The sequence below is a fragment of the Ctenopharyngodon idella genome, chromosome 9, assembly GCF_019924925.1.
Source record: "Ctenopharyngodon idella isolate HZGC_01 chromosome 9, HZGC01, whole genome shotgun sequence".
Classification (NCBI taxonomy): Eukaryota; Metazoa; Chordata; class Actinopteri; order Cypriniformes; family Xenocyprididae; genus Ctenopharyngodon; species Ctenopharyngodon idella.
The window spans coordinates 7,559,560-7,584,516 of NC_067228.1; the positions used below are offsets into that span (position 1 = coordinate 7,559,560).

General features: G+C 38.6%; 1 protein-coding gene across 1 annotated transcript in view; it reads left to right on the forward strand.

Annotated features, from left to right (window-relative positions):
* The window catches only part of ttn.2 (titin, tandem duplicate 2), a 160,835-nt gene that overhangs the window by 66,795 nt on the left and 69,083 nt on the right, over positions 1–24,957 (forward strand). Inside the window, exons 71-122 of the mRNA XM_051906830.1 lie at positions 1,643–1,687; positions 1,857–2,255; positions 2,379–2,648; positions 2,738–3,013; positions 3,106–3,245; positions 4,024–4,150; positions 4,255–4,521; positions 4,634–4,900; positions 5,109–5,372; positions 5,533–5,672; positions 5,759–5,885; positions 6,292–6,558; positions 6,681–6,947; positions 7,037–7,303; positions 7,425–7,564; positions 7,871–7,997; positions 8,822–8,964; positions 10,325–10,448; positions 10,798–11,064; positions 11,155–11,252; positions 11,448–11,616; positions 11,706–11,972; positions 12,102–12,368; positions 12,462–12,740; positions 13,247–13,655; positions 13,748–13,872; positions 14,006–14,272; positions 14,375–14,644; positions 14,731–15,030; positions 15,116–15,418; positions 15,503–15,690; positions 16,027–16,141; positions 16,250–16,534; positions 16,622–16,773; positions 16,861–17,008; positions 17,110–17,287; positions 17,375–17,496; positions 17,594–17,881; positions 18,012–18,308; positions 18,404–18,590; positions 18,691–18,806; positions 18,897–19,196; positions 19,813–20,112; positions 20,208–20,313; positions 21,039–21,235; positions 21,754–22,065; positions 22,172–22,450; positions 22,586–22,885; positions 22,969–23,271; positions 23,384–23,899; positions 24,199–24,501; positions 24,592–24,891. Coding sequence (XP_051762790.1) covers positions 1,643–1,687; positions 1,857–2,255; positions 2,379–2,648; positions 2,738–3,013; positions 3,106–3,245; positions 4,024–4,150; positions 4,255–4,521; positions 4,634–4,900; positions 5,109–5,372; positions 5,533–5,672; positions 5,759–5,885; positions 6,292–6,558; positions 6,681–6,947; positions 7,037–7,303; positions 7,425–7,564; positions 7,871–7,997; positions 8,822–8,964; positions 10,325–10,448; positions 10,798–11,064; positions 11,155–11,252; positions 11,448–11,616; positions 11,706–11,972; positions 12,102–12,368; positions 12,462–12,740; positions 13,247–13,655; positions 13,748–13,872; positions 14,006–14,272; positions 14,375–14,644; positions 14,731–15,030; positions 15,116–15,418; positions 15,503–15,690; positions 16,027–16,141; positions 16,250–16,534; positions 16,622–16,773; positions 16,861–17,008; positions 17,110–17,287; positions 17,375–17,496; positions 17,594–17,881; positions 18,012–18,308; positions 18,404–18,590; positions 18,691–18,806; positions 18,897–19,196; positions 19,813–20,112; positions 20,208–20,313; positions 21,039–21,235; positions 21,754–22,065; positions 22,172–22,450; positions 22,586–22,885; positions 22,969–23,271; positions 23,384–23,899; positions 24,199–24,501; positions 24,592–24,891 — 11,970 coding nt within the window. The remainder of the gene's footprint in view (positions 1–1,642; positions 1,688–1,856; positions 2,256–2,378; positions 2,649–2,737; positions 3,014–3,105; positions 3,246–4,023; positions 4,151–4,254; positions 4,522–4,633; positions 4,901–5,108; positions 5,373–5,532; positions 5,673–5,758; positions 5,886–6,291; positions 6,559–6,680; positions 6,948–7,036; positions 7,304–7,424; positions 7,565–7,870; positions 7,998–8,821; positions 8,965–10,324; positions 10,449–10,797; positions 11,065–11,154; positions 11,253–11,447; positions 11,617–11,705; positions 11,973–12,101; positions 12,369–12,461; positions 12,741–13,246; positions 13,656–13,747; positions 13,873–14,005; positions 14,273–14,374; positions 14,645–14,730; positions 15,031–15,115; positions 15,419–15,502; positions 15,691–16,026; positions 16,142–16,249; positions 16,535–16,621; positions 16,774–16,860; positions 17,009–17,109; positions 17,288–17,374; positions 17,497–17,593; positions 17,882–18,011; positions 18,309–18,403; positions 18,591–18,690; positions 18,807–18,896; positions 19,197–19,812; positions 20,113–20,207; positions 20,314–21,038; positions 21,236–21,753; positions 22,066–22,171; positions 22,451–22,585; positions 22,886–22,968; positions 23,272–23,383; positions 23,900–24,198; positions 24,502–24,591; positions 24,892–24,957) is intronic.

Sequence of the window (24,957 nt, forward strand, 5' to 3'; positions counted from 1 at the left end):
GAACAAGAGTCTGTAAAATTAAAGCCATTTGAGAAACCTGTAAAACCACCAGCTGAAACTGAAAAAGACACCAAAAAAGATGAAAAAGGAAGAGAACCTATAACTTTTGACAGAAGTAGAGAACCAGTTACTTTTCAGAAAGGAGAGCGACCTGAAAAGGATGAGAAGCCAAAAGAACTTGATGTCCTCACGAAAAAAGAAGAGCCCTCCATTCCTGATAAAAAGGAGCCAGATGAAGTTGCTGTTAAAGCTGTAACCAGACCTCCAAAAGATGAAGCACCTTCAGAGCCTACAGAGAAATTATTTAAAGGTAAAGGTAAAATTCCATCTAAAGATCAGGAGCCTGAGAAGGTTCAACTAAAACCATTTACGAAGAAACCTTCAGCTGGATCACCAAAAGAAAAGGAGGTTCTAGAGCCAAAAGAACAAAAACCAATTGAGTTGTCACCACTTAGTAGAGCACCAAAAGATGACATTAAAAAAGAACCAAGTATTCCACCAAAAAGAGTTGACAGTCAAGAAACTCCAGACAAAGGTAAAGAGGTTCAGAAGATACCAACAATAGTACCTGTAGAAGACAAAAAGATACTGCCTAAAAAGGTTACCCCGGTAAAGGAGATTACACCAAAGGAAGACGAGAAGAAGCCTATAGTCACCAAAAAGGGTATTTTACCCAAAGAGGCTGAGAAGAAAGAAGACATAATTCTAAAACCAGTAGAGCGTGCAAAGGGTGGTGTAGAGCCTGAAAAGATTCCTTCGCCCAAGGTTGAGAAACCAAAACCAACTGAATCAGTTCCTATGGAGAGGAAGCCTAGTGAGGATTTGGCAAAGAAGCCTAAGAAAGTTTCACCTAAAGACTCAATTGAAGCTGTTATCTTGAAAAAAGTACCTTCGGAGGTTTCACCTGAGGAGGACAAATATGAGGAAACTCCGATTTCTGAAGTAGAGGAGATTCCAGTTCTAAAGGAGCTATCTCCCGGAGCTGTACAGCTAAGAAAAGTGTCAACTCAGATTGAGGAAGAAGTATTTGAAGAAGAGGTTGAGGTTGAATATGAAGCCGAAGATGAAGACGAAGCATGGGGATGGGAGGTTGCTTCTCGGGACAGTTATGGCTCAGAAGGGTCTGAAGAAAGATATTTGGAGGAAGGGGCACTTGAGACTCCTGGGATGCCAGGGGGTAGACGAGGTGAGAGGGTGGCTGTGAACTACACCAATGAATGCCTCATTTTCCATGCTATGGAAACCAGCCCCCTTTTTATTTTTTCCCCAGATAATTTCCATGTCTACATCCATGTCCATCCACATAAAACTGCTAAATCTTGTCTGCCGCCTTCTTCATCTTCTTCAATCTTCATTGTGGCATGTGTGTTGTATTTTAATGTATTTTCCTCTTGTTTGTTGTTTATGTGTGTGTCTTCATTGATCAATGAAATATAACCATTGGTAGTAGGAACAATCATTGTATTTGGATCATAACTTGTGGATCTAACTTCCCATTAATTGGAAGCATGCTTTTATCATTTTCATGACCCTTCATTCCCTATGTTTAACATTTTCCCTTTTGTCTCTAAGTGTTTCTTCATTACTTGATATTTTAATAAAATGTCCATGAATTGGAAATAATTGACTTTTGTTTGCTCAGAGGGAAAGCCTAAAGAGGAAGCTGGAAGAGGCAGAGGCTTGAAACGTATGTTTATTTATTAAATTGCTTTTAATTTTTTCCCCTAGCCATTTTAAACCATTTATATATTCACTCATGACAGCTCTGGAAGGAATGTATCTGTATGAAATGGTCTTACTAAGCATTTCTTTAAGTGTAAAGTTTTAGTTTAATTAATCCTCTTTTTACATTACAGCAAGACAAACTCCTTCTCCTGGTGATGTTGGAAGGGGTAGAGGCCTGAGGCCTGGTGCTGGTGGTGACAAACCTCCAGCAGATTCACCAATAGGTTTCCAGCTCAAACCGGTCCCCTTGAAGTTTGTGAAGGAGCTCAAAGATATTGTGTTGCAGGAGGCTGAGTCAATCGGCTCATCGGCTGTATTCGAGTGCCAGGTTTCTCCCTCTACTGCTATCACCACCTGGATGAAAGATGGAAGCAATCTAAGGGAGAGTCCAAAGCACAAATTCACATCTGATGGCAAAGACCGCAAACTGCAAATCATTGATGTACAGCTTTCAGACACTGGAGAGTACACGTGTGTTGCGAAGCTTGGCAACAAGGAGAAGACCTCAACAGCTAAACTTATTGTTGAAGGTAGTGCAATGATTATGAGTAAAAATATGAATATTCTATCATAATCTTATTTATAGATATATATAAAAAATATTACCACATGAACTGAGATCATCTTCTCTTTATTTATTTTTGTTTTGATAGAGTTACCAGTGAAGTTCACAAAGACTCTTGAGGAGGAAATGTCTGTGATTAAGGGACAGCCAATGTACCTGACCTGTGAGTTAAGCAAGGACAGGGACGTGGTCTGGAAGAAGGATGGAAAAGAGCTCAAGGAAATTGCTGGCAAAATTCAAATTAATGTAATTGGACTGCAGCGCTCTGTGACGATCCACGACGCAAATGATGATGATGCTGGTGTTTACACTTGCGAGTGCGAGGACATCAAGACACAAGCCAATGTCAAAGTCATTGGTATGCATATGATCATCTTTATAGTTATTTACTTTAGTAATTAATAGTTCTGTACTCAAAATGACTTAACTTAAAATCTACCTTTGCAGAAATAATCAGAGATTGGTTGACAAAACCTTTGAGGGACCAGCATGTGAAACCAAAGGCTACTGCCACCTTCAAGTGCGAACTGTACAAGGATACTCCTAACTGGAAGTGGTTCAAGGGAGATGAAGAAATTCCTACTGAGCCTACAGATAAGATTGAAGTGAAAAAGGTTGGAAAAGATATCACGCTTACAATCAAGAATGCTCAGCCTGATGATGCTGGAGAATATGCCATAGAAGTTGAGGGCCGCAGATATTCAGCAAAACTCACTCTTGGAGGTGTGTTAGACTGTCTTTTCATTTTTTACCTTTTGCAGAATATTGTTTTTGTATTCCCTTTAAATGCTGTTTTTTGTCTGTCAAAAATATAGAGCGTGAAGCTGAGATCTTGAAGCCTCTTGCTAGTGTGGAGGTGGTTGAGAAAGGGGAGGCCAGCTTTGATACTGAAATTTCGGAAGAAGATGTGCCTGGAGAATGGAAACTAAGAGGGCAGGTTCTGACAAGATCACCGGTAAGATTATATATAATTGAAGAGGTTGCATCATTTTTTTTATAAAACGGTTAGTTCCTGTCCTTGATTCTGATTATTCACGATAAAACACGGCTATGACCGCTTCACCCAACGGTTCTGTGTATCACTAAACAACACCCTTAGCAACCACTCTTAGCAATGTAAACTGTATGTTCTCAATTGATATTGTTCATTGAAGCTTACTGTATTATGTAGAAGAGTATTGTAAGAAAAACATTGAGTGAGCGAGTTTATTACCTGCATTCAGATTTAGCATTTTCCTTTAGGTCAGTCCTATGTTCATAATAAAAAATCTGTTTAAATGTCCAATGTATTATCCTGTCCTTTTAACAGTTAAGGGGTTTTCCCGTGACTGACAGCGCTAGTCAAAGTATTTGTCAGTTGTTCCGTGTTCACAGCAATTCAGTCATTTCAATATAAAAGTCTTCGCTACTGACTGACACATTCATAAAGACAGTCTTTGCCGCCATCTAATGGCGTAATAATGTAACTTCTGTTGCTGTTCACGGTCAGGGACTATTTTTTCCGGCGGAAGGAAGGCTTTAGTGAGTTTACTTGATGAAAGTTGCATTGATACATATTTTTGGCTTTAATACTTGTATTGTGTGGTAACCGTTTCATTTAAGCAATAAGGTACTCGAAGCTAGTGCTATATCGTGAATAAGTCACTTATTCACGATACAGCATAGCCTCTCGTACCTTATTGCTTACATATAGGCTATTTTGCACAAGTAATTCTATAATTTTTCATCCTCAGACATGTGATATCAGAGCAGAGGGAAATAAAAGATTCCTCACATTGAAAAATGTTCAACTTGACCAGGCTGGAGAAGTCTCTTACCAAGCTTTGAATGCCATCACCAGTGCAATGCTAACAGTCAAAGGTATGTTGATGAGAATAAAATGCATGTCCAAACAAGAAATGCAGTATTTTATAAACTGAAGAGGGTGAAAAATAACTTGTGATAACTATTATTCACACCCATAGAAATTGAAATGGACTTCACAGTCCCATTGAAGGATGTTACTGTGCATGAAAAGAAACAGGCAAAGTTTGAGTGCACGATCACGAAAGATGTGCCTAAAGTCATGTGGTTGAGAGGATCTGATATAGTAACATCAGACCAAAAATATGATATCATTGATGATGGAAAGAAACACATGTTGGTCATAAACCACTGTGAATTTGAGGATGAGGGAGAATACACTATTGAGGTGCTGGGTAAAACATCAACCGCCAAACTGACAGTTGAGGGTAAGTTTTTATTGAAGCAATATATCAGTCACTATGGGGTTCTGTGAAAAATGTGTTTTGTTCACAAAATCACCAAGCTAAAATGGTTTTGCAATGGACTAACACATTATAGGTATGCGGCTGAAATTCATCTCACCGATAACGGATCAAACTGTTAAGGAAGGTAAAATGGCTCGGTTTGAGTTTGAACTGTCCCATGACAATGTACCAGTGACATGGTACAAAAATGAAACAAAACTGCATCCGAGCAGAACTATACTTACGCATGTTGATGGAAAGAAACATATACTAGAAATCAAGGATGTAACTCTAGATGATACATGCCAAATAAAAGCAGAGGCTAAAGGATTGTCAACAACAGCAAACCTGACGGTGCTAGGTAACTTTTTGTACTTCTTTTTTTTATGATGATGATGGTGGTGGTGAAATAAGTGGTAAATAAATGAACTTTTGAACATTATCTTGTTGCTGTATGAGCTGCAGCTTATTTGAACATGAATAAAACATATAAAACGTTTTATTCCACAAACTGCATTACAGGTTCTCTCAACTTTTTTACTTATTACATTTTATTTACTTTAATATAGAGGGAGATGCCTACTTCACAGTTAAACTGCAAGATTACACTGCAGTTGAGAAAGATGAGGTCAATCTTGACTGTGAGCTCAGCAAAGACGTTCCTGTGAAGTGGTTCCACAATGAGACTGAAATTAAAGCCTCCAAGATGGTTAACATGAAAGTTGATGGCAAACGAAGAATCCTAAACATCAAGAAAGTTGAGGACAAAGACAAAGGGTTATATGTTTGCGACTGTGGAACAGACAAGACTTCGGCCACCATGAACATTGAAGGTCAGTGTTCAAGTTTATGATCATAAAATGTAAATGTAAATACTTTTTTTTGCTCTAAATTGCCCTACAAAAATGCCTGCAACCTTTCAGGGTTTTTTTGTTGTTGTTTTGTTCCATATAAATAATATCTATCTATCTATCTTTACTTTATTCATTTCAGCTCGTGACATCAAAGTGGTGCGACCTATGTATGGCGTTGAGCTCTTTGATGGTGAGACGGCTCGTTTTGAGGTGGAAATCTCTGAAGATGATGTCCATGGCCAATGGAAACTGCAAGGAGAAGTCCTCACTCCATCACCTGTAAGGCTACTGAAACTATATGAAATGGTGACAAAAGAAACATTTGTATGAGCGGCTTAATTGCATTTTTGTCTTTGTTGCAACAGGATGTTGAAATCATTGAAGATGGCGCTAAGCACATCTTAACTTTGTATAACTGCAAAGTGTCCCAGTCTGGAGAGGTTACATTCCAGGGTGCCAATGCAAAATGTTCTGCCAATCTAAAAGTGAAAGGTACATCATGCCTAAATTTTATGTAGCCATTGTTTGATTCTCGGTCAGTGATTCTAAAACTTTTTCCTGCTACCGGTAAACTTCATCCGTTGAATGAAAAGTGTGGAACTCCTCAGTTCTGGGGGAAACTGCCAACTACCAATTACACTTTTAGGCTAGCTTGCTAAATACATACATACATAATTAAATTCTTTCATTTTTACTGATCCACTATTTTCCAGCTGTTTTTTTTCTTAAATTCTTTGGAATTAACTAGACTGCTGTTTACCAACAGTACATTGCAATATACCAGTTAAGTTATTGAAGTGAAACAACAGAAACACTTAATTAAGTTAAGTTAGTTTAGATACTCAGATAATCAGATACTATATATATAATGGCATGTTCTTTATATATTTTTTTGCAGAACTTCCCATTACTTTTGTAACACCTCTGGCTGATGTGCATGTGTACGAGAAAGATGAGGCAAGGTTTGAGTGTGAGATCTCAAGACCGCCAAAGAGCTTCCGTTGGTTGAAAGGATCTCAGGAAATTACAACTGATGATAAATTTGAGGTACTTCAGGAGGGCAAAAGACACATTCTGGTGGTCAAATCTGCTGCGTATGAAGATGAGGCTAAGTACATGTTTGAGGCTGAAGACAAGAGAACATCTGCCAAGCTTGTTATTCAGGGTAAGGTGGAGAAAATAAATACATTATTTTAAAAAAAGGTTATTTCATGTTTGTTTGTTTGTTTGTTTTTTTTCATAAAGTTTAAGTGGCAGATTTAATCATGTGCTTGCATATTTCCCCAGGCATCCGTCTTGAGTTTGTCAGACCCATTAAAGATGTCACCGTTAAGGAGCGTGAGACTGCAGAATTCAGCATTGAACTCTCTCATGAGAAGGTTCAAGTCACCTGGTACAAGAATGATGTGCGTTTGCATCCAAGCAAAGTGGTTCACATGTCCGAGGATGGCAAAATCCATACTCTGTCCTTCAAAGAGGTGTCTATTGATGACACTTCTCTCATTAAAGCTGAGGCCCTTGGAAAAACCTGTGAGGCAATGCTCACTGTACTTGGTAGGTGTTCAAAAATTTGTAGACGCTTATTATATTATCTTACAGTACTTATAATTGATTAAACTCAATTTCCTCTTGTATATCAACAGAGGGAGAACCCTACTTTACCACCAAGTTGCAGGACTACACTGCAGTTGAGAAGGATGAGGTTGTCCTGATGTGCGAATTGAGCAAATCATCTGCTCAGGTGAAATGGTTCAAAGACGGCAAGGAGATCACTCCCTCTAAGAACGTCATCATCAAGGCTGATGGAAAGAAACGTATCCTGACGGTAAAGAAGGCAGAGAAGGCCAACATTGGCGATTATGTGTGTGACTGCGGCTCTGACAAAACAACAGCCAAGCTTAACATTGAAGGTACTTGTATTTGTATTCTGTCTATTTTATTCCATGTGTAGATTGACAGATTAAATTAATAAAATCACTATGAGCTACTATAACCTAGTCTTTTCTCCTCTCCTTCTTTTTTTCTCTGCAGAACGTGATATTAAGATTGTGCGTCCACTGTACAGTGTGGAGGTCACAGAGACAGAGACTGCTCGCTTTGAGACAGAAATCTCTGAGGAGGATGTTCATGGACACTGGAAACTCAAAGGAGATGCCCTGCACCAGTCACCGGTAATTTCTGTTGCTCCAAAACAGAAAAAAAGAGTGATTTCTCAGTAGCACATTAGCACAATTTACAGATGCTTTTTTTGGACATTTTGATGTTTATCAAAGCTATAAATTGAGTTAATTAGAATAATTTAATTTTGCAAATAGAATCCTAATTTGTGGCTTATAACGACATTTTCAATTTAGGGTGAGCTTTTCCTTTAAGAGCTTAAAATTGGGCTAAATTGTGCGATTTCTTTTTTTAATTACTGTGAATTGTTCTCTGTGCTAAAATGGTCTTTCAAACATGCTTTTCATTTCATTTATCAGGACTGTGAAATTAAGGAGGAAGGCACCAAGCACATGCTTATCCTTTACAATGTCCGCATGGATATGGCTGGTGGTGTAGACTTCAGTGCTGCTAATGCTAAATCAAGGGCTCAGCTCAGAGTTAAAGGTGAGAGTGATGAATACGATTCCTTCTTTGCATAGTTAGGATAAGCCAGAGAAATTGTATATCAGTAGACAGACCAGAAACAATTTGTTGTGAGTTACAAAGACAGATGAAATGTGTTGCTTTGGAATACAGTATGTGAATTAAAGCCAGCTAAATTAGTTGGCCACTGCAGTTTATCATTAGCTCATAAATTACTCTGACAGATGTCATGTAGTGATAACAGGGTGTGAAAAGCATTTATTACGGCAGAGATTAATGTTTTACAGTTAGGTTTGGCAGCCAAACATTTTTTTTTATTAGTTTTTTTTTAATACTCTTGCTTTAGAAACAAGCAGGGGACACTGTTATGACATGCCACCCCTTAACCAAGATGTGTGATTTATTTTTTTGTCTATTATAATTTCACATAACACATAACATTCTCCTTTTCCTGGAAAATTCCAGCAGGTTGATTGACAGTAACAGATTTCCGAGCAGGGTGTCATTACAGGGGTGGGCTAGCAGCCAATCAGATGTTGTGGTTATTTTAGAATCTGCATGCCATATCTAGAGAGGCTCTGTCAGTGATTGGCAGAGGCTTAACAGACCTACCTCTACATTTTTTTCTGACCATATACATCTTAAGGAAACTCAATATGTAAATGAGGTAGGCCCCCAACGCAAGTCCCTGTCTTGCTGAATCCCACTTGTCCTGAAAGGCTTACGGGCTCCAGAGCAGTGGCCTGTTGTCAGCGGGAAAGCGTTATGTGGATTTGTAGTTAAGGGATTACCGGTGTCTCTTGGAACTTGGAGGTGACTAACAATGTCTTCTCCTGAATCCAAAGCACGAGTGATAGGCCTCTTGAGGCCTCTCAAGGATGTAACAGTAACAGCAGGAGAGACTGCAACCTTTGACTGCGAACTGTCTTATGAGGGCATACCTGTGGAATGGTTCCTTGGGGGTACAAAGCTGGAACCAAGTGACAGAGTAAGTGTGCATGTTATTCTGTGTAAATGCATGTGTCATTTGTGGTTTTTGGGAAATTATATATATAAAAAATAATAATAAGGATCGGTGTCACTTTATTGTGTATGCAATAACTGAATCATAGATGGATTAATCAATTCAAGATGGTCGCTCAGACCCTTTAGGTGATACACTGCAAATGGGATACCAGTACAGGAACATCTAAGATTAAACATGTTTTGAATAGACAATTATTATTATTATTTTCTGCATATTGCACGATAGTGCTTTACATTTGTCAGTTAAATGCTTTCCTCATATAAGGACCTGGGGGATCAGGATACCAGTTGAGCATTTGATCCGGGTTTTGAGATAACACACAGGGCTATTCTGCTCTGCAAGCGTTCCTCTGGTTATTTTTAACTGCTTCAAGACTCTATGTGCAGTGGCAGGTGGCAAGAGGCCTTTTTTTTCAGACAGCTTATATAAACACGTAGCAATGTATGTATTTGTTTATGTGTTTTATTAGAAGCATTTAAATGTGTTTGTCATGTGTGAGTTAGGTCTTCATTAATGGTCCTTGGATTTTTTTGTATAAAAAAAATGATACTTTTATCTTACTGAGTGTTGTGTAGCAAATGGTTTTGGTAAAAGGCCACACATTTTGGTGACAACAGCTGTGGTTCAAGATCTGTTTGTATTCCTGATATGTTTGTATTCTTGATATGTTTGTATAAGAACTTGATTCTTAGTACTAATGAACCCTAATTCTACAAGTTGTGTTTAATTTTGAACAGATAGATCTTTTGATTTCAGTGTATTTACTTTCTAGTTACTGCATTGTATTCAGGAAAGCACTTGGTATTAGGTTTACATGGATTTTATTTTATTAATTATTATTGTGCTATTATTATTATTACATAAAGACATTATAATGTTGTTTAACAGCATGAAAAGTATTTAATATACATATGAAAGTTTATAGAAATGATACTGAACAATTAAACAAGAAAAAAGATTTAGCTGCAGAATGCTTGAATTGATGATTTATTACTGTTATGTTCATTTGTAAATTTTATTTTTATTTTTAATGATGAATTGAGGAAGATGTTATTGCAAACAAATCATATATACAACAGTTTTTCAGTTTTTCTTTTCATTCAGCTAATTTAGCCTTATTTGAAATTACACAAGCCAAATGTAAGTGTGTCTAAATTGGCTCCCAGGGCACATATTTGGGGCAGTAGAAGTAGAGGTGTGAAACTGAGAACAGTTCCTAGTGCTCAGCTGCTGATGTCTATTGCAGAGGGGCAGTAAATAGCCTCCCCCACCCTTGACACGGCAAGGGGCCTTGATTTATCAATTGGTTTGATTTGCACAGGTGGTGACCCGGGCAGAAGGCAGAACTCACACGCTGACCCTTAGGGATGTGAAGCTGACAGAGGCAGGAGAAGTGAAACTCACTGCCAAGGACTTCCTGACACAGGCTCAACTCATTGTAAATGGTGGGTGCCATTTGTTCACTATAAAATGCAGATTTAATTGCACCCTCTTGCTAACAAGCATCACACATATTTTTAAATCAGCCTGACATGCTCACACATTCAGGGGTAAGTAAACATAGTAAATCTAGTGTTGTAATTGTATTGGTACTGTGCTGGTAATTATTAGTGCTCTTATTGGAGCTCAGGTGCTTGTCACCAACACAAAACACTTTTAAATGTGTGAAAGTGTCTTTTACTTTTTAAAAGAAAGATACATAATAAGTCTGTCTTAAAATATTACCGCTGGAAATTATAACTGTATTGTTAAAACTGTGAATTGCAATAAAACATAAGTTAATTTGCTGTACAGAGCCTCCAGTTGAATTTACCAAACCTCTGGAGGACCAGACTGTGGAAGAGGAAGCCACTGCTGAACTAGAGTGCGAAGTTTCCAAAGAGAAAGCAGAGGTCAGGTGGTTTAGAGATGGACAAGAAATTCGCAAAACCAAGAAGTATGACATGGTTGCTGATGGTCGTAAACGAAAGCTTATTATCCATGACTGCACACTTGATGACTCAAAGACATATACCTGTGATGCTAAACAGTTCAAGACTTCAGCCTTCTTAAATGTTGAACGTAAGTCAACCAGAATGAAAAGGAAAAAAATTAAATAGTACTTGTAATGAAAAAATAAAACACTGAATTTGATTACCTGTTGATTTTCAGCTCCACATGTTGAGTTCACAAAGCCACTCCATGATGTTGAGGTCAAAGAGAAGGAATCTGCCAGATTTGAATGTGAAGTGTCTCGTGAAAGTGCAAAGGTTTGTTGTCTAATATTAAGTTAAGTTTTTTTTATTATTCACTTTAAGCTTTTTATTAATCTCTTTTCATCTGACATTTAAACTTGTTTTATCAGTATAATTCATAAGTTAGATGTTAGACATTCTGTTATGTAATTGTCTGAAATTGTCTTTATAAAAAATGAATTGGTATATTCTATTGTCCTTTTTGAATAGGTTCGCTGGTTCAAAGATGGCAATGAAATCAGAAAAGGCAAAAAATATGAGATAATTTCTGAAGGAGTAAAACGTATCCTCATCATAAGCAAGTCTGTCTTTGATGACGAAGCAGAATATGAATGTGATGCCAGGACCTCCAAAACCTCTGGAATGCTGACTGTCATTGGTAAGTTATCCTGCTTATTTGTAGTCTAAACAGTCTTCAACAGCTTACTTTGAACAGTAGACTGATTTGCTCGATTTCTTTTACCACAGAGGAGGAGGCTAGATTCACAAAGAACTTGGCTAATGTTGAAGGCACTGAAACCGACAGTGTTAAACTGATTTGTGAGGTCTCCAAGCCCAGTGCGGAGGTTACATGGTACAAGGGTGACCAAGAGTTGCCCGAAGTTGGTAGATATGAGCAAATTGCAGATGGAAAAAAGAGAATCCTCATTATTAAGGGCCTCCGTATGGATGATGCTGGCGAATACCACTGCAAACTTCCCACCTCACAGACCACCGGGAACCTGAGGATTAATGGTGAGACTTTGTCTTGTCCCTGAAAATGTACTTTATAAATTGTACTTATAAACTTTATACCTTGTTTCCATAAACTTGCTCCATACTTGTGATTGCCATTTTTTCATACTCATACTCCCCCCCTTTTAGAACTTGCCGCTGAGTTCATTGCTAGGCCTCAAAACCAGGAAGTGGTTGAAGGTGAAAAGGCACAATTTGTGTGCTCGGTCTCCAAAGACACATATGAAGTGAAATGGCTCAAAGGAGATAAGGAACTTCAATCAGATGACAAATATGACATTATTTCTGAGGGCAAAAAGAGAGTTCTTGTTATCAAAAATTGTGAACTCAAGGATGAGGGAGGCTTTGCAGTCCTCATTGGAACCACAAGAGCCTCAGCTGATTTGACTGTGCTTGGTATGTACAGTTTTTTTTTTTTTTGTTTTGTTTTTTTTGAGAAATGGTGACAGAAATATGAAAATTCAAATGTTTTGCTGTGTTTTATTACAGAAAAGCTCAGGATTGTCACTCCTCTCAGAGACTTAAAGGCAAATGAAGGACAAGAAACTGTCCTCAATTGTGAAGTTAACACTGAGGATGCCAAGGCCAAATGGCTGAAGAATAATGAGACGTTATTTGAAAGCAGCAAGTTCATCATGGTCCAGAAGGACAATGTATTCTCTCTGAGGATCAGAGACACCCAAAAATCAGATGAGGCCAACTACACCATTACACTGACCAATCAGCGTGGTGAACAGGCAAAGAGCTCTGCCAACATCACTGTGCATGGTATGGCATACACTGATGTCCTTTATTTTTTGTAATTAATAGTTTTTAGACTTGACTTGAATTGACTTTGAGACTGAAAGTATACTCATGAACAACACAAGTCTGTATGTCTGCAAAGAAATATTATTTAATCTTCTTTATATAAAAGGGAATCTCTCATGAGCCATCTACCATAAAAATGAACATGAATTTCCCATTGAGTGGGCATTTATTGGACCATTTTGTATTACCTGAACAGTAAATGGTTTTTAAGCTTTCTTTGACAAGTATTAAAACATTATTTCGAAGGCTTTAATTATTATAACATATATTTAAATATAAAATAACATATTTGTATATTGTCATATATTTCTAAGAAATATGAAATTAACTGTCCTACAAAAGACTTATACATCTAACCTGCAGCATATAAAGAAATTGTAACAAAATCAATTTGAGACTTAAGACTTTGTTTCAAAAACACATACCTAGCTACTGTAATTTATCATAAACCTTAATTTCCACAGAGGAAGATCTTAGAATCATTACTCCTCCTGAGGATGTTGACACACAGGAGAAAAGGACCATCAGCTTCTCATGCAAGGTGAACAGACCAAATGTGACAGTACAGTGGATGAAGGCAGGTCAGGAAATCACTCTCAGCAAGAGAATTCTATATCGTGTGGACAAAGAAAAGCACACTCTGACCATTAAGGACTGCAGCCTTGCAGATGAAGGTGAATACACAGTAGTTGCTGGTGCTGATAAGGCCACAGCAGAACTGATCATCAGTGAAGCACCCACTGATTTTACCACTCAGCTCAGTGACCAAACCATCACAGAGTTTGAGGATGCTGAGTTCACTTGTGAACTTTCCAAAGAGAAGGCTGAAATTAAATGGTACAGAGATGGCAGGGAGATCAGAGAAGGACCCAGGTAAGATGCATTGTGTTGTTCTGAGTGCTTTTGTTAAAGGTTTTTCATTGGTTTTGAGGATGTTTAATATGCATTTTATGTTTCATTTTAAGATACCAATTTGAGAGAGATGGCAAAACATGCAGACTGCGTATAAAGGAGTGCAGACCAGATGATGAGTGTGAATATGCCTGTGGAGTGGATGACAAGAGAACCAGAGCCCGTCTCTTTGTTGAGGGTAAGTTTGTTTCAGCGTCCATCAAAAAAATGAAAATATCAGGGAATTTTAAAATTTGTGATTTCCAGGCATAGAAAAGTCATGAAAATGAGTGAAATCCTAAATGGTCTTTATGACTTTTTCACCTCTTTAGAGATCCCTGTGGAGATTGTCAGACCACCCACAGATGTGTTTGAGCCCCCAGGCTCAGATGTTGTGTATGAAGTTGAGCTCAACAAAGACAGAGTTGAGGTCAAATGGCTGAGGAACAACATGACCATTGTCCAAGGTGATAAGTACCAGATGATGAGCGAAGGTAAGATTCACAGACTTCAAGTGTGTGAAATTAGGCCACGTGATCAAGGCGAGTACAGAGTCATTGCCAAGGACAAAGATGCCAGAGCCAAGCTTGAACTTGCTGGTAAGACTTTTTATATATATATATATTAAAAATTAAATGTTTTACAAGCTAAGCACAATCAAATTCAATGCATGTTTACAATGACCTGATGTTTCTCCACAGCCAAACCAACAATTAAAACCTTGGATCAAGACCTGGTGACAGATGCTGGAAAACCATTTGTTATGGCAGTTCCTTACAACGCTTACCCACATGCTGAGGCTGAGTGGTTCTACAATGAAATCAGTCTGCCAAAAGACAATATTCACACTTCTGTCGACAGGACAGAGTACAGGCTTAAGGACCCTAAGAAGTCAGAGGAAGGCCGCTATAAAATCACCATCCAGAACAAACATGGAAAAGGAGAGGCTTTCATAAACCTAAAAGTTATTGGTAAGTTATATTCATATTATATAACTTTGTTTTAGTAATACATCCCAAGATTGTATTGTTGCTTAAAAATGTTGCTCTTTTCACAGATGTTCCTGGGCCTGTGAAGAACCTTCATGTTGTTGACACTGCTGACGGTGAGGTCAGCATTGCCTGGGAAGAGCCTGAGAGTGATGGTGGCAGCAAGATCTTGGCTTATGTGGTTGAAAGACGTGATATCAAACGTAAGACCTGGACTCTGGCCACTGACTGTGCAGACAGCACAGAGTACTGTGTAACTGGCTTGCAGAAAGACTCCAAGTACCTCTTCCGTGTCTGCGCACGCAACCGAATCGGAAGTGGGCCCAATGTTGAGACTGATAAAGCTGTTCAAGCTAAGAATAAGTTTGGTAAGTCAAGGAAATCTGAAAGTCAAGTTTTTGTGCACCCTAGCCAGTGATTCTAATTGTGTTTTTTTAATTGTACACATTCCAGATGTTCCTGATCCACCACAGAATGTTGTTGTTGGAAATGTCAATAAGTTTAGTGCCACAGTCTCTTGGGAACCACCACTGTTCGATGGTGGATCTGAGATCACATCATACATTATTGAGCTACGTGATAGAACTTCTGTGAACTGGGCTCCAGTCATGGTAACCAAACCACATGAACGCACAGCTATCATTAATGATGTTATTGAGAACAAAGAGTACATCTTCCGCGTTAAGGCTGAGAACAAGGCTGGAATTGGCAAACCAAGTGCTGCCACTAACCCAGTGAAGATTATGGACCCCATTGGTTTGTAAAATCTGAAATATCATTACTTTAGCACACATAAAAGCTTTCAAATGTAATATATGTATCCAATGTCTTGATTCACAGAGAGGCCAAGCCCTCCACTGAATTTGACACACTCTGAGCAGACCAAGGACTCCTGTCTGTTGACATGGGAGACTCCCTTAAAAAATGGAGGCACAGCTATCACTGGCTACATCGTTGAGAGATGTGAAGAAGGCACAGACAAGTGGCTCAGATGCAATGCCAGGCTTTGCCAGGACCTGCTTTACAGGGTAAGTGTGCTAGCTTTTCAATCTTTGCCAAAGACCAACCTGAAATATATGATTTTAAATGCTATTTAAGCTTAGGAAACAACATTTATGGAACAGTCCATGTTAGAATTTGGTGCTGATTAATATGTTAATGTAATGTGAGTTTGGCAATCAATTTTGAGATTTCAGTATTTCCCCCTATTCTAATTGGTCTTATTTGCCTAAAATAGCTGCTTGGAGGCATTGCAAATATGGCCACCTAGTGAACTGACTGTCTTTGAAAGAGATTTTGTCTTTGCTTGTTATAGTGTATATTAGTATTGTTACATAATGCTTATGATTAAATACTTTTTACAGATATCAGGCCTGAAATTTGGGAAAAAATACAGCTATAGAGTACTTGCTGAGAATGCGGCTGGGCAGTCTGACCCCTCAAACATTGTTGGACCTGTGTTGGCAGATGATCCACACTGTAAGTAATTTCTGTGTCATTGCACCCTTTGAAATCTTTGATATATCTGATTCTTCAAGTCAAGTCAAATCAAGTTGCTTACTACATGATTTGCTTCTTTTGACACAGTTGCACCCACTCTGGACTTGAGTGCATTTAAGGATGGTCTGGAGGTTATTGTTCCTAACCCTCTTGCAATTCGTGTCCCTATCACTGGGTACCCGGTGCCCACAGCAAAGTGGACTTTTGGTGAAACCACGCTAACAGCTGGTGAACGTGTGTCCATGGCTACAAAGCCAACCTACACTGAGCTCATTATAACCCCAAGTGTGCGTCCTGACAAAGGCACATATTCCTTGACGCTGGAAAATGATGTGACCAGTGTCTCAGGAGAGATTGAAGTTAATGTCATTGGTATGCACAATATTTTATTATAGTCATGTATACATCAATTTACATTTCAGAAAGGAAAAAGTAAAGAGTTATACTTTTTTTCTGCAGCATCTCCAAGTGCACCAAAAGACTTAAAGGTTGCAGAAGTGACCAGAAAGCATGTCCACTTGATGTGGGAGGCACCCGATCATGATGGAGGCAGTCCAATCACCGGTTACCAGGTTGAGAAGCGTGAGGTCTCCAGAAAGACCTGGGTGAAGGTATAGACATTAGCATATCTCATTAATTTCTGTGAACTAGTCTGTGAACTTACAGTGATCCGTTTCCTTGTGCTTATGTGATTTTAGGTGATGTCAGGTTTGCAAGACCAGGAATACACAGTCACAGATGTTGTTGAGGGCAAGGAGTACTTGTTCAGAGTTGTTGCATGCAACAAATGTGGCCCTGGAGAACCCGCCTACATTGATGAGCCAGTGAACGTGTCTTCACCTGCAAGTGCGTTTCAATACTAATGAGAGTTTAGTCAGTGTTAAATATTCACAGTGTCAAAAGTATGAAATACCCCATAAATTCATGTGTATGTTCGTGTTTCACAGCTGTACCAGACCCACCAGAAAACCTTAAATGGCGAGACAAGTCTGCTAGCAAGATCTTCTTGTCATGGGAGCCTCCCAAATGGGACGGTGGAACTGCAATTAAAGGCTATATTGTTGACAAATGTCAACGTGGCACTGACAAGTGGGAGCCATGTGGAGACCCAGTGCCTGAGCTTAAGTGAGTGATGATTTCAAATAACTTTTTTTGTAAACTGAATTGAGGTGCATACTTGCAAAAATGAAACTAAATTAACTCTACAAACAGGTTTGAAGTGACTGGTCTCATTGAAGGACAGTGGTATGCTTATCGTGTGAGGGCTTTGAACAAACTGGGTGCCAGTAGGCCTTGCAAGGCGACAGATGAGATCTTGGCTGTTGATCCTAAAGGTACTTTATTAGATTATGCTTTCACATTTTGAGCCATTATGACATTATGTTTGAGGTCAAGCTTTATGTTTGCTTGCTTTACTTACCACTTTCACAGAGCCTCCAGAGATTCAACTAGATGCAAAACTGCTGGCTGGCCTGACTGCTAAAGCTGGCACAAAGATTGATCTTCCTGCTGACATCACAGGCAAACCAGAGCCTAAAGTCAAATGGACCAAGGCTGACCTAGTCCTGAAGCCAGACGATAGAATCACAATTGATACCAAGCCTGGCCACTCAACTTTGTCCATTGCTAAGACCAAGAGGGATGACACAGCTACGTACATCATTGAGGCAGTCAACAGCAGTGGCCGTGCAACTGCAACTGTTGATGTCAACATTCTAGGTTGGTGACAGACTTTTTACGTTTTATATATATTATAATGGAAAATAAGAATTTTTTATTGATTTAAGAAAATGTTTTTTAAGCAGTATTTCACATATATTAATATCAAATCTTTGCTAACTCCATTTAGATAAACCTGGTCCTCCAGCTGCCTTTGATATCTCTGAAATCACCAATGAGTCCTGTTTATTGGCCTGGAATCCTCCAAGAGATGATGGTGGCTCAAAGGTGACAAACTATATTGTTGAGAGGAGGGCTGCTGAGAGTGAAATCTGGTACAAGTTGTCTTCCACTGTGAAGCAGACCACATACAAAGCCACCAAACTTGTGGCTTTCAAGGAGTATATCTTTAGGGTCTATGCTGAAAATCAGTTTGGCATTGGTGCCCCAGCAGAACATGTCCCGATAACTGCCAGATACCCCTTTGGTATGTATTTAATGCTGTTTCAACAATTCAAACACATTTTTCCTAACCTTTTACCTGAATTATTAATTAATATATATGTGTTCACAATATCTTAGATACCCCTGGTCCCCCATATAAACTGGAGCCATCTGATATTACAAAGGATGCGGTAACTCTGTCCTGGTATGAGCCTGATGATGATGGTGGAAGTCCTATTACTGGATACTGGGTAGAGAGATATGAGCCTGACCATGACAAATGGATGAGATGCAACAAGCTACCTATTAGGGACACAAACTTTAGGTATGTATTGTAAGGATGTCAGTTTGCCCCAGTATGTCATTGTTGTGTGTCATAAAGTTGTTTGTATTTTAACTTGTCTGAAATACAAATTTGCTTGCAGGGTAAAAGGACTGCCCACAAGAAAGAAGTACAAGTTCCGTGTTTTGGCAGAGAATCTTGCTGGGCCTGGCAAACCAAGCAAAGAAACAGACCAGATCTTGATTAAAGATCCAATTGGTAGGATTAACATTTGATTAATATCCTACTTAGCCCATTTCACCTACAAAATTTCATACTGTATGAAACAGACGTGAATTTCTGTTTTAGATCCTCCATGGGCTCCTGGTAAGCCCACTGTTAAAGATGTGGCCAAAACAACTGCCTTCCTGCAATGGACAAAACCTGAACATGACGGTGGTGCAAAGATTGAGTCTTACATCATTGAGCTCCTAAAGAGCGGAACTGACGAGTGGGTTCGTGTAGCTGATGGTATCCCCTCTCTTGAGTACTTCCTGAGAGGACTGATGGAGAAGCAAGAGTACTCATTCCGTGTCAGAGCTGTAAACGCGGCAGGCGAGAGTGAACCTAGTGAACCAAGTGATCCAGTTCTCTGCAAAGAGAGACTCAGTAAGTTACACTGTTAAAAATAAGAATTCTGTCTTCATTTATTTATCCTCATGCTGTTCCAAACCTATATGACTTTCTTTCTTCAGTGGAGAGAAGAAATTATGAATAATGTAGTAGATTACTCTTTTTCATGTGATTTCAATAAATAGGGAGATTTCACATGTCAAAAAGGACACAAACGAATCATAAATGTCTCATAAAAATAGTCAATATTGTGTGTATTATTGTGTTCTTCTGAAGGCATTGTGTGAACAGGGTTTTCAGTACTTAACAACTTAAATGTCTGTCTGTTCCTCATAGCATGGCATCAGAAGCCATGAAATATAGCACAGAAGTTGCACTGGTGCTTTATTGTCATTTTGGAACTTGAAAGCACCACTTGCTATTTGCTTTTGTTTTAAAAAAAAAAATAAAAAATAATAATGGACAGGATATTCTTGATATACTTAATATTATTCTTTTGTGGTCATATGGAAAGTCATACAGGTTTGGAAGAAATTGGGAGTGAGTAAATGACGGCAGAATTTTAATTCTAGTGTTAACCATTGCTTTAACATTTAAATATTCAAGTGCATGATTCTGTACACAACATTTTCTAATTATGATTCTCCTTTAGATCCTCCATCTCCACCAAGATGGCTTGAAGTAATTTCTAGTACCAGGAAAAGCGCTGATCTGAAATGGACAGCACCTGAGAGAGATGGTGGCTCTCCAATCACAAACTACATTATTGAGAAGAGAGATGTCAGACGCAAAGGCTGGCAGGCTGTGGACACCACTGTGAAAGAGCTGAAGTACACTGTCACCCCATTGAATGAAGGGGTTCTCTATGTGTTCCGTGTTGCTGCAGAGAATGCTGTTGGACCCAGTGAATTTTGTGAACTTGCAGACTCTATTCTTGCCAAGGATACTTTCAGTGCGTACTTAGCCCTTCTTATTGCTTGTTTCATCCTTTTGATTTGTTGATATTTAGTATTGAATTTGTCTCACATGTGCTTTTCTTCTTCACAGGTACCCCTGGACCTCCATATAATCTGACCATTGCTGAAGTCTCCAAGACTCATGTTGACCTGAAATGGGATGCACCTAAGAATGATGGTGGAAGACCTGTCTTGAGGTAGTTACATATGGCCATTGTAGCAGTTGATTGGTGGAGTGTAGTGCCAGGCAGTGTTATTTAAGTATTATCTATGTACTATTATATTATTTAATAATATTTTGAATTGGGCTTTATTTTTATATTTTCAATTTTCATTTTAAATTGATTAGTTAATGAGTTTTTATCATTAGTTTTTCATTTAATTTAATTTTAGATTTATTTCACTTTTACTTTTAGTAATTTTAGTACTTCAACTTAAACTTTTTTGTTGCCAAGGCAACATTTCTAATTTTCATTTTAAGTTTTATGTTTAAATATTTCATCCATTTTTTATATTGCATTGAACTCATGTTTAATGACTTTTTTGTATGACCCTTTAATTATGCTGTAAAGGCCAATTCACACTGCACTGACAGATGCAGACCAAAGCCGACAGTCACCAGATTACAGCACGTCACTTCTCAGACATTTTAATGCCAATTCAGCATGTTCAATCAATGAAAACAAGCTCTGACAGAAGACGACAAGGGTAACACACTGATCCGGCAAAACCCGATGAAGTATCTGTTGCCGCCTGTCGCTGTCTGTCTGTGCGGTGTGAATTGGCCTTAAAGTGCTTGAATTAATATATCTCAATGCATACAAAATCAAATGTATCCAATGTATCATTAATTCACAGATCACAGATATATCAAAAATGCTATTCCTTAATTTTTTGTGTTCTAAATATCCATCTTTCCTAGATATGTCATTGAGAAGAAGGAGAAACTTGGAACCCGTTGGGTAAAATCTGGAAAGACTTCAGGTCCTGACTGCCATTACAGAGTGACTGATGTAATTGAGGGCACTGAAGTGCAATTCCAGGTCTCTGCTGAGAACGAGGCTGGAGTTGGTCACCCAAGTGAACCCACTGATATTGTGGTCATTGAGGACCCAACAGGTATGCTAATATACATTGCTCTACTTATCTACTAATCTACTTATTTAACTTTAATATTTTCTTTGGGGTCTAGGAGACCCCAATATCATTTTTAGTAGTTTAAGAACATAAATAAATATATGTAACATTAAAGGTTTTATTAGGTTTATGCTTTATGACTTTTCCTAATCTTATGCATTGAAAGCATTTCTACAACTTAATAACAGGCTTCAAGTATAGTGAAATGGTACATTAATTGTGTTTGGACTCTTTTTATATGCACACTGCAAAAGTGCAGGTACACTTTGTGATTCAACAGTTTCATCTTCAGTAACATTGCATATGTCCAATGGGTTTGGATTGATAGCAAAATAATAAGCTTTACTTTAATTATTTTTAATTAATAATGGTGTCGCTAGGATCTCCAATATAAAGAAAAAAAGAGAAAATATATATAAAAAAAAAATTGGGTTAAAAAAGTGGATTGAATATTTGATTTAAGATGTAAATCATAATGAAACCATTCTTTATCTTGACAGGCCCACCATCACCACCTCAGGAATTGCATGTCACAGAGGCAGCCAGAGATCATATTTGTATTGCCTGGAAGGCACCAGAAAAGAATGGAGGAAGTCCCATTATTGGCTACCATATTGAGCTCTGTGAGGCTGGAACCGAGAAGTGGATGAGAGTCAACTCTCGTCCTGTCAAAGAGCTAAAATACAGAGCAGGGGACGAAGAGGGCATTGTTCCTGAGAAGCAATATACCTTCAGAGTCCGTGCTGTCAATTCTGTTGGTGCCAGTGAGCCCTCTGACATTTCTGAGAACGTATATGCCAAAGATTCTGACTGTAAGTTTTTTTTTTTTTTTTTTTTTTTTGTAAAATTCTAAATGATAATTTGTTACCATTTTAATTTAAGGATAACTGATTGCCCTATTTACTCACATTATTGCAGGTAGCCCAACTCTTGACTTCCAGACCAAAGACCTTGTTGTTGTAGAAGGTGAAAAGATGCACCTCCCAATTCCATTTAAGGCTGTGCCGTCACCTAAGATTACATGGCACAAAGATGGAAATGAGCTAAAGGCTGATGACAGAACCTTCTTCAGGGCTGAGTACACATCCTGCCATCTGGAAATTCCAAGCTGCTTACACGCTGATGCTGGCCAGTACAAAGTCACCTTGGAGAACAGCAATGGTTCAACTAGTGGAACAATCAATGTTAAAGTTATTGGTATGTTTTTGAGTTCTGCTGTCGACTGCTTTATTGGAATATTTTATCTGTTAACAACTGAATATGCTAACATAATAATGAAATTGCACCTTCACATTTTTTTTTTCTTCATTTTTCTTTTTTAACAAATGTTAGGTCTTCCTGGACCATGTAAAGAAATTGCTGCTAGTGAAATTACCAAGAGCACCTGCAAGGTGTCCTGGGATCCTCCAGACTATGATGGTGGTAGCCCTGTTCTGCACTACGTGCTGCAACGCAGGGAAGCAGGCAGGAGAACCTACGTCAATGTTATGTCTGGAGAAAACAAATTGACCTGGCCGGTTAAGGATCTCATTCAAAATGGAGAATATTACTTCCGTGTCAGAGCTGTCAACAAGATTGGTGGTGGTGAATTCATTGAGCTTCGTAATCCTGTAATTGCTGAAGATCAGAAGCGTAAGTAATGACATTCATTGGACGGATTTGGATGTAACTTTCATTTTGCATGGTTTTCATCACTTTTTGTCCCTCAAATATAGAACGTCCTGATCCACCAGTCGATGTGGAAACACACAACCCAACCTCTGAGAGTGTGACCCTTACATGGAAGCCTCCCATGTATGATGGTGGAAGCAAAATTATGGGTTACATTCTTGAGAAGATGATGAAAGGGGAAGAGAATTTTCAGAGATGTAATGACTTCCTTGTGCCAGTGCTGTCCTATACTGTTAAGGGGTTGACGCAAGGAAAACAATATCAGTTCCGTGTGCGTGCTGAAAATGCAGCTGGTGTCAGTGATCCTTCACGCAGCACACCTTTGATCAAAGCCACAGATGCAGTTGGTAAGAATTTAATCTTTTGTTATTTGTCAAATGATAAAGTTTTTTCAAATGTATTGTCACTCTGATGCAAGCTATTAGTATATGTAAGCATTTTTTGTTATTCTACTTTCAGATCGTCCAAAGGTATTCCTTAGCGGTAGTCTACAATCAGGCTTGTCTGTGAGACGAGGTGAAGAGATCCGATTGGATGCCAACATCTCTGGATTTCCTTACCCACAAATTACATGGATGAGGAACAATTCAACCATTTGGCCAGAGCCACTGAAGAAGAGACCAGAAAGGCCTATTAAAAAGAAGAAGGAGAAAGAAAAAGAAAAGGAGGAAAAGAAAGAGGCAGATGCAGAAAAGAAGGAGGAAGACAAAGAGGCAAAGAAGGAGGAGGACAAGGAAAAGAAGGAGGAGGAAAAGGAGAAAGAAAAAGAAAAAGTAAAGGAGGTGGAGGAGCCAGAGGAGCCTGAAGAAGCATACCACCCAAGCTTAAATGAACGTCTTACCATTGATTCAAAGAGGAAGGGTGAATCCTTCATTATTGTAAAAGATTCTATCAGAGGCGATCATGGTGTTTTCACCATAAAAGTGGAAAATGATCATGGTATTGCCTCTGCTTCCTGTGAAGTTAATGTCCTTGGTGAGTTGAGATAATATTCTAAAGGGTTTTTTTTTGTCTTCGTAATCTTTAATCAAAACATGATAATTTACTGTTCATCTGAAGAAGATGAAGCATGACTTTCCGTTTTTGCTCATGTCACTTACCTCACACAAGCTATTGGATAATGTAACCAATACCCATAATAGTTATTTAGGCATTGTTCTAGTAAATTTAATTCTGGTATACCACATTTGTATGGAAACACATCAGTCAAAACTGACTTTAAGAATGACACTTTACAAGAATGGAATGTTAATTTTTACACTTTCGTATTTCAGATACTCCTGGACCTCCAGTCAATTTCAAATTTGAAGAGGTAAGGAAGAACTCAATCCTCTGTAAGTGGGATCCTCCTCTGGATGATGGTGGTAGTGAAATCATTAACTACATATTGGAGCGAAAAGATAACTCCAAGGCTGAACTTGGATGGATCACTGTAACATCAATCCTTAGAGGTTGTAAATTTCTAGTGCCAAAACTTATTGAGGGCAAGGAGTACCTCTTCCGTGTCACTGCAGAGAACAAGTATGGTCCTGGAACCCCATGCATCTCCAAACCTGTCATTGCAAAGAACCCATTTGGTATTATGATTTTCAATTGTTTGTTTATCGCATAATTTGCATTGTTGTTTTTCAGTTAATCTAATCGTTCAATTTGCCCTGTAAATTCAGATCCTCCAGAGGCGCCGGAGAAACCTGAAATTACAGATGTCACAGCCAGCAGTATGCGTGTTACCTGGATAGAACCCAATGACAATGGCAGCCCCATTGAGGGATATTGGGTAGAGAAACGAGAAATTAACAGCACACACTGGGCGAGAGTCAATCGCACCATGGTTCCTGATTTGGAAATAAATGTAGAGGGCCTTTTAGAGGGTCTGACATATATTTTCAGAGTCTGTGCAGAAAATGTAGCTGGACCTGGAAAGTTCAGTCCACCTTCAGAACCAAAAACAGCTCAGGCACCAATCAGTAAGTTTGTAGCATTAAACTTGACTACATAAACCATGAACATATCAGAATTAAATGTAATATAAC